This window comes from Centruroides vittatus, unplaced genomic scaffold, assembly GCF_030686945.1.
Source record: "Centruroides vittatus isolate TY-2023 unplaced genomic scaffold, ASM3068694v2 contig_3146, whole genome shotgun sequence".
Lineage (NCBI taxonomy): Eukaryota > Metazoa > Arthropoda > Arachnida > Scorpiones > Buthidae > Centruroides > Centruroides vittatus.
Genome location: NW_027122026.1, coordinates 389,502 through 398,962, shown reverse-complemented (window position 1 = coordinate 398,962; position 9,461 = coordinate 389,502). Strand labels below are relative to the sequence as shown.

The following is a 9,461-nucleotide window of genomic DNA, read 5'->3' as shown; positions in this document are numbered from 1 at the left end:
TTAAATGAATAAAAGTTTTAAATCTTTTGCGGACCGCTGGTGGTCCGCGGACCACTGGTTGGGAACCGCTGATCTAGATTGAAATGCTCGGTGCGAACGGGGTATAAGGCTCTAGTTTAGTAGTATTACAGAGTATAATACGTATATTTTAATATATATTAAAAAAAAAAAAACAAAACCACTGAGAAATGTTCCGTGTGTTTAACAAGGTTCGGAAAACTGAAAATTTTAACAATGGGTTCGGCCGAATCTGTGCGAACCCGCTGAATATCACCACTGCACTTAGGCCGCGACTCCACTAGCCGTAAAAGGGCCGTAAAACCCCTCACCGTAAAAGCTTTTAATCACGTGACCATGATATTTTAAGCCTGAGCAGGTCGTAAAATATCATGATCACGTGATTAAAAGCTTTTACGGTGAGGGATTTTACGGCCCTTTTACGGCTAGTGGAGTCGCGGCCTTAATACAATATTACATATATATGTACTGTACAGTAATACTTCGGTTATCGTCGGTTTCGGATTTCGCCGATTGTTTTCGGACGGATTATCGACGAAACCGAGGTATCACTGTTTATATTCTACATTTCTTATAAACAACTGTTTTAACTCAACAGACCACAAATTAAACCAGAGAAATCGTAACAGGAATGTTTATCTCCAAAGGTACGCTTTAAATAAAGTTTTACAGCCAGCGCCGGATTAAGCCTCTAGCGGGCCCTAGACAAAATTTAAATTGGGGCTCCATTTAAATAAGTTGCTTCTAAACAAATCTTAAATAATGTCACTTAAAATTTTTATTAATAATAGAGAATATACACACTAATACAATAATAATTGTACAGAAAAAGTGTTTCTGATACAACGATAAATGTATATACAGTTGTCCCTTGATAATCCGACAGGTATGGGACCAAAGGGGTGTCGGACTACCAAAAGTGTCCGGATTAGCGAAAGTGATTACATATTTGGCATTGTTTTGCTAGCAGTAGCCTACAATATTCTTACATTTTATGAGTAAAATGCTGCCTAGGTTAATATGGAAATGAAACACCCATTTCGGTTAACTAAAACATGTTATTAAAAGAAATATGGAAGCCAATAAATGCACATACAGTATATGTAGGCATAAATAATACAGTACGTACAGAAGTGCTCATGGAAAACACAAGAAATGTGTGTCATCCTGTAAGAATTGGGTGGGGAGATTCATGTCGCAACACGCTTCTGTGCAAGCAGACACATAACGGGGACGGGGACTACGGTGACCTTGACGGGATGTGTGTCGGACTACTGAGCATGTCGGATTACAAAACGTCGGACTATCAAGGGACAACTGTACTGTAATTTTATCCATTAATCAGCCTTTAAAATATTTAAATTTTTCGTTTTTGGATTTTCATTTGAGAAAATTGATCAATCTAATTGTTTGAGAGTGTGTCTTTCTTTAGTAAGCATTGTTAAAGACAGCCTTTCCTGTCCTATCGAATTTCTTAAATAATTTTTAACTCGTTTTAAAACAGAGAAAGATTCTGCATTGAAACCGGGCCCCTCCGAATTACGGGCCCTAGACATTTGTCTAATTTGTCTATTGGATAATCCGGCCCTGTTTACAGCACACATATTTTCTAAGAATGCTTGTCATTACAGTGTGTAAATGATAAAATGAATGCTTCCGTTAAAAGTAAGTTTTGAAGGAAAGGTCCATTTAACAAATTTTCTAAGAGCACTTATCGTTTGCCCCCAAGCGTAATTATCACAACTGAAAACAATTGAAGTTTGACTGTAATAGGATTATTTTAAATTGATTTTAAAGTGGTTTGGGCCTGAATAGCCGATTGATACATTACCCGTGATTATAATTACCGGAAGCACTCTATTAAGTACTAAATTACTAAAACAGAAAAATAAGCCTTTAAAATGCTTTACAATTATTCCAAATAATCCAAATTACATGGAAATTCCAAATTTCCAGTAACGAATAAGTAGGAGTATTAGGCCAGAAATAATCATTGAGAAAATGAATGAATATTTTTATTTCTGGTATTTTTTATTACCGGTATATATAATTGTTATAGCTTCATTAAATGTTTTATATAGAATGCTTTGTAAAAAATTATAGCCATATAACTCTAACAATAGCCAAAGTGTATCTCAACCTAAAAATCGGCTTGCACAAGTTATCTAAACATCTCAACACTTGTATTAATGCAACGTACAGTATATCCCGTTTATTCATGGGCATACGAGTTGGAGAGGTTGAAGCAACTGCTCTCCCGAATTCGGACAAAGTAATAACAAACAAAAATAATCAGAGAAAACGAAAAGATTAACAAATTATCAGTGATGGCAAATTAAAACTTGGTACTTGTGTTTTTATGTAAAATTTTGGGCAAATAGACTTCTCCCTTAAAGTGCCCTCATATGCCCATAACTCAGATAGTTTTTTTACAGTTTATAAAGTTATAAAGGATGAACACAATCTGAACGTACACTTTCAGGTCAATCCTATTATATATATACTATTCTAATTTTGAAACAGTTTTATATAATACTCAACTGGGTAGATAAATATTTTCTAAATGTTTAATAGTAAAAATCCAACTTTAACAATTTACCGACATATTCCAACATTGGTAAATTGTTAAACATTAACTACAAATTTGACTGTTTTAGTTCTTAATCAGTACACCTCAATTATTTCTTTGGAGATTTTACTTTCCTACCTGTTAGTTACAGGAAAAATAAGTTTTCTAAAATTAATTCAATTTTACTGGTAATTTACTATAATTTTTTTGAAGAATTACAGTATCATAAAATAACAAAGCTATTTTACATGGGAGGAATAATAAAATGAGAACCTTTTAATAATATAAAACTTTATTTTAAAATTCACTTCAGAGACATTGTATAGATGTAAAAAAATTGAAATCTGAGACAGATTCAAAATCGAAAATGTATACAAATGTCAATTCATATAAAAATTATTATATCTAGCAATATACAAATTTATGTTATTTACAATGCAGAAGTATTCTGTGATTTTTAACAACAAATCTGTGCGTCTGAGCTAAGGTGACGACGACGATAAGTCTAGAACACCATTTACTACTGGAGTGACTGCTAGCTGTATTAGTGCCAAGGCTCCCATTAATTTTTCTGGTTCTTCATGCATATGCATTTTCAACTGAGATAAGTTCTGATTGGTTATTCCATCTACCCTCGCTTGTTCTTCCAGTTCCTGTTTTAATTTACGTTCTTTTGGACGAGGTATCGATTTTTCCGTACGTTGCTTTTTGTATCTAAAAATAAGTAAAAAACACATAAATCATATGTACTTTTAATATATAAAAAATATTTTTTCATTAATTTAAATCCTCACTTTTCTAACCAACAGATGACTTCATCATTTGCATTCTTTATAAATGATCCTTGAAGTGCAGAACAATCATCTCTTAGTAACGCTATCATCGGATGCTGTGGACAGTGTCTGTTTGCATGAGTGAATCTATTTGTACATCCTGTAAATGTAAAAATATGAGAATTTTACAATTTAACCATCAATACTTATTAGATACTTTTATAGAAGTAGAAATTAAAACTGCAAAAAAAAAATCTGTTTATAAACTATTTCCATCCCAAACTCAAAACATTGTTCATATTGAAATGTTTTTTCACCCATTAAAATACTGAGAATAAATTAGTTTTAAATAATTTTCTAGTTAAAATAAAAATTGTATATATATTAAGAAAAAATACATGCACTTTATAATTAAAATTTTTTTAAAATAAGTTACAATATGTGTTTTCTAACAATGAATTTAGAATTAAAACAGGAAAAACATTTTAAAATATTAAATGTTTACACCATGAAATTTAGTTTTGTAAATATATCTAAATTTTAAAAATATCCAGTCATTGTTACCTGTCAATACAATTTTCCTAAAATGAAATTCATTAAAGCTTCAGATATTATAAATTTTAAAAGGATAAGTGGTAACAGTCTCTGCAGGGGGCTAATAACTTTAGTTTTGTGCCTTGAGGCAGCTCTTAACTGTAACATTAGACTAAATGGGCTACTCTAAATGGACATTAAATGTATGCAAATCCAAGAATATGAAATTACTGATAAAGTAATGCTAATATATTTGAATTTAGCTTATTTTAATTTAAATCTGTATAACAAATTTAAGACTAATTTAGTAAATCTATTAATAAAAAAATTTTAAGTAAAACCAGATGTTAGACACATTGAAATAATCTGAAGGCTGCATACAACCCACAGGCTATATGCTATCAATCCCTAATCTAAAATATTCTGAACTGCACTATAGAATAATCCAGCAACAAGTAGCTTAACTTTCCCAGCAACATTTAAAATTATGGTGGTGCCATCTGTTAATGATAATTAAAAATATAAAAAGTTTTGTTTAATAAAATATCATAAAATAACAAAAAGCTTAATTGTGGGGGTAGGGATGGGTTTTATAAAAGAAGAAAAAAAAAGATTTGAAAGAAAAGTTAAATTTTAATGGATATTAGTTTTGTTGAAATCGTGTCTTCTATTTCTTGTTTTGTTTGATGTCACAACTTGGTGAATTTAAAGACACTTAGCAAACTTCATTGGAAGATGCTGCATTCAGAGGCCATAGTTATTTGCTTGCCTTCCTATCATTGCAAATTTAATCCCATTGAATTAATAATATGGGCTCAGTTAAAAGTATAAGTCACTCAACATAACACCACATTCAAATTGGTGGATGTAAAAATGTTAGTGAACGACACTTGTATTCATAGCTAAAGAAAATTGGATAGCAGCAATTTATCATGTAAAAAAAAATTATGCAGGAATATAGGGAATCCACTGGCTGACTGGACAATTCTGTGGAACAACTAGTAATTATATCACCAAGCAACTCTTCTGAAAGTGAAGATCCTATTCCACTATCAGATTGATATAAAAATTAAAAGATCCTTTTCAGAATCAAAAAGTGCTGATAAAGAACAGTCAAGTCAAACTTATGTCTAAGTAATAATAAAACATAACAATATCTTCTAACTTAATTACCGGTGTCAATGAACACACTCGACAAACCTTTACGTCCGGTAACATTTAAAATTTGTGAAACGAACGTTTTCGGCCTCACTCTAGGTCTACTTCAGGTTAAATTGAGAAGGAATTCCAAACTTAGAATGACTTGTAGGGAACAATTTCAAATGTTAAATTTTAAAATAAAATTGGAACATGGTTATTAATTGTATTTATTGGTTGCAAGAGTGTGCCATCTATGTATAAATACATAGGGTGTTCCATATAAGCCTAGTAATTGGGAGACATTCCCTCTGTTATATGAAATAAAAAAGGAAAAGTTTGTTGAAAACCAAATTTTTCCTTGTTTCAGTCCAGAATAAATAAATAAGTATATTTAAATATTAGACTATTCTTATATTATGCCTACTTTTGTGATCCTATGAAAGCAAATTTAGACTGCCTTATCGAAACTCATGTTTCACTTCTACAACATAAGACAAAGTACACATTGATTGAACACTTTGCTTATTAAAATTTCGTGTAATTATACTTTTCAATAAAAATTATAAAAATACAGCAATTAAAAAGTTAAAAAATAAATATTGAACACATAATATAACATCAAAACATAAAATTAGAGTAAAAATTTTCTAAAAGGCAAAAAGTCACTATTATATAAAATTTTAGAACTTTCTATTCAAAAATTTTTTTCTTACACAATTTAAGGTGAATTAGAAATTTTACAAACTTAAATGAGGAGACAGTAAGACTACTTAAAACCAATAAATAAACAATTGCAATATAACGAGGGCTACGATATCGTTATTAGTTTAATATAAATATGCTTATGAAGAGTGAAAGTTATAAAAAAAATTTCTAAGACTAAATAAATTCTATAAATGCTAATTTTGAAAAATCCCTATATTTAATTTTGTATTAATCATATTTTATTAATTTAACAAATAAAAACAAGCATGTGTTTTAAATTTATGTATAAATTAGTTATATAGACAAAATAAATATAAAATTTCAATATAAAAATATAAGACAAAAATACTTTAAATTATATATACTGTACTAGCCATACTACTGTTTATTAAGACAATAAGCAGAAGACAAATAAATTTTTTTTTTTTAAATTTATAAAATTGTTTGCTAGATGGATTTAATTTGAAATATTCTGTAATCAACTAATAAATATAGTGTTATTCCTATTTACAAGTATTTGGTATGAGAATTTGATACAATTGCTGACCAATATTTATTAAGATATAATATTCTAATCATGAAAGCAACAAATCTAATGAAGCATGCATGAATGTGCATGCTTCATTAGACGTTTCCTTCTCCATTTTCTTTGTTCCAGCTACTACTTAAATGTTTTTAAATAGTAGCTGCAGAGCTATAAAAGATTGGTATGATGTATGTCTATTTCAAATTAAATAAATACTTAATACTTAAGGTAAAACTTTATAGCTGATAAAATCAGCTCTCTTCTTTTTAAATAAGTGTTTTTATTTTCTAAATTTTTGCTTATTTTTCACTTTAAACCATGAAATTGCATTTACTATGTTTACAGATGGTGATAAAAAATTTTTTTCCCTACCTGGTTTACAACAAAATATGAAATTATTTATGTTAAAAATAATTTGTTATTAAATAATTATTGTTAAAAATAACTAAACGTTTTTATCAAAATAATAATATAAGATTAATTATTAAAATATGTGAAAGAAATTATAAGAATATACTTTCTAAAATTAACAGCATATGTAATAAATTAGTTAGGAATTTTAAACTACTTTAAAAACTAATCCTTTAAACAGATTAAATGAAGGAGAAAAGGGATAATTAGACTTTGCCCCCAAGCAGTTTAACCAGTTTCCCAGAAATTTAGGATAACTTTCATTCATTGTTTATAGGTATTACCATATTTTATGGACTATAAGAGGCACCTTAATTTTTAAGCAATTTTTTAAAAAAATACCCATAAGACGCACCTGAATTTTGGAAGCAATTTTTCAAAGAAAAAAGTGCGTCTTATAGTCCGTAAAATACGGTAAATAAAACTTTTAAAACCTTATGGTTTATAATAATATAAAAAAATTAAAAATACAGATCATTATTATAAAACAGATCAATTACCTTCAGCAGCACATCTGAAAGGCTTCTCTCCTGTATGCAATCTTTGATGAGTTTTAAGCTGTCCACTTTGTGTAAATTTCTTTCCACATTTTGGAAAATCACAAACATAAGGTCTTTCACCTGAACAACAATAAAAAAATTTAATAAATAATAATAATATATTAAAATAGGAAATATTTTATAATTAATTCACGAACAATCCTATTTTTAAAACTATATAAACAGTTTATAAAAATAAAAACAACACACTAAACTTATTCTTTGACTAAACATACCATTTAAATTTGGCGGGCGCCATTTAAAATAGTAAAACCAACTAACCTGTATGTGTTCGAAGATGGGCCCTTAAAGACTTGTCCCTTGGAAATACACGATTACAAACTTTACATTTTATAGAACTAGGAGACGTTGTACCTTCTAATATAAGATGTGTAATACTGTCTAATCTAGGTCGACCCCTTCGATTAATATCAGACTTCATAGTGTGTTGGGGACTCTCGGAATTTTCCGAAGAAAACTCTATATTACCGGCAAATTCGCTCCAATTCCACGGACACATATCTTCAGTAGGCGGACTCAAAGGAGATACAGACTTCAATTTAGTTCTCTGTCTCTTCGGTGTAGTGAAATCGAGGTCCTTCGAGTAGGCCATCTTATTGTCTTCCACACACACACTGAACAGTTAACGCGAAAAATTGCGCGTAAGACCCGGACGAATTTTCCCGCCAGCCGATGCATTGTGGGTAATTTAAATGAAAATTTTAAAAATCATTTTATTAATGAAATAATTTTAAACAAATATCGTACGTATTAATAATATAAATATTATATCGTCGAATATACTTTAATTTAACTTTTAAATAAAATAACTATTGTATTATGATAGCTTGAAAGATGACTAGCGCCTCCCGTCCGCCATATTGGATGTTTTAGAGAGAAGAACCCACAGATAAAAATCCATTAACATCGTCTGAATCGACGGGACTCAGACAAAATGGAGAATACGTACGGTATCGGTGTAAAAAACAGATACGAACTGTTTTATAACGAGGAAGAGGATCCACTCGAGATATTAAAACAGCAAGAAGAAGAAAGAGAGCGAAGGAAGGCCGAAAAGTTACAGAAAGATAAAACGAAAATTGGAAAAATCGGTAATAAAGAAACTAAAGTGATTCAAAGTAAAAAGAATTTGAAAGAAACAACACAGATTAATAATAACAAAGTGCAAGAGAATACAGGTTTGTTATTTTTATACTTTCTTACTCGTTCTCCGTTAGGCCTAAATATATGCAAAATTTCATTTTTTATTTTAAGCATTACTTTTATTATTATTCAGTTTCACTTTCATTGATTTTCTTTTTTAAAAGTGAAATGTTTATACGTTTCCGATTTTATTTTAAAACATAAATGAAGTTGTACGCAAAATAAAGTAAATTATATATTTCTAACAATGGATGTGTAAAGTGATGATAGATAAGGATAAAGGATATAAACTTTCATATTACAAAAACAAATAAGCGTATTCTTTAATGTAAATATTGTTAAAAGAACTTTCATCACAATTCTTTGTTGTATGCGTATGGATTTTTTGTTTCCAAATAATCTTAACATAATTTAAAATGTGAAATTATACCAAAATGAGTTTTAATACTTGTTTCTGAAATATTTAATGCATATATGTCTTTATTTTCTTTTTCCTTTTTTTGAAGTTAGCAGTGTAAATTCATTTTTGTAAATGAAGTTGACTTAAAAGTGCATTGTACAAATGCACGCCGGATGGCCGAACGTTGAGGTGGCAGCCTACCGCTCCGGGGGACCTGGGTTCGTTTTCGGGGGGGGTGGTCTGGATACGTCTGGCCCCATATCTCGCTGCCCGGTAACCCGTTGTGGTCCTGGCCGAATCCATAATGTGCTTGCAAAAAGAGGTTGTCCTCTTAGTGCCCACAGGACAGAGTTAAAAAAAAAAGTGCATACCAGATCTTAGAATGATTGTTGATTTTACTGGTAAAAAGTGTAATGATATTGTACGGTATTGGTACGTTATATAGAGGAGAGTAATCAAATTGTTTGAAGCATTTTGATTGCTCTGTCTGTACTTCATTGTTGGACTTATCATTAGGATATTTTTGCTCTCTAAGATCTAGGTAAACTTCTTATCATTTTCTTGTTTTATTTAAAAGTTAAAGGAAGCCTTTGGCAAAAAGTCAGGTATGCAATTCTTTATATGATAAAAGATACTAATAGCTTTTATTGAAATTATTAGATGCGTCGTACATTTAATTTTA

The 9,461-nt window shown here is 29.9% G+C and overlaps 2 protein-coding genes across 2 annotated transcripts in view; one reads left to right on the top strand and one right to left on the bottom strand.

Annotated features, from left to right (window-relative positions):
- Nucleotides 1–2,883: 2,883 nt before the first annotated feature.
- LOC136973340 (zinc finger protein 367-like) lies at nt 2,884–8,019 on the bottom strand. Its single transcript, XM_067268080.1, has 4 exons — nt 7,498–8,019; nt 7,177–7,296; nt 3,382–3,520; nt 2,884–3,301 (listed from the first exon to the last, which is right to left on the bottom strand). The coding sequence occupies exons 1-4, from the start codon at nt 7,826–7,828 to the stop codon at nt 3,070–3,072; spliced, it is 822 nt and encodes a 273-aa protein (XP_067124181.1). The 5' UTR covers nt 7,829–8,019; the 3' UTR covers nt 2,884–3,069.
- A 43-nt stretch (nt 8,020–8,062) lies between these two features.
- The window catches only part of LOC136973339 (SERPINE1 mRNA-binding protein 1-like), a 46,396-nt gene continuing 44,997 nt past the window's right edge, over nt 8,063–9,461 (top strand). The window contains exon 1 of the mRNA XM_067268079.1: nt 8,063–8,414. Within this exon, the coding sequence (XP_067124180.1) occupies nt 8,171–8,414 (244 nt within the window). The 5' untranslated portion in view covers nt 8,063–8,170. The remainder of the gene's footprint in view (nt 8,415–9,461) is intronic.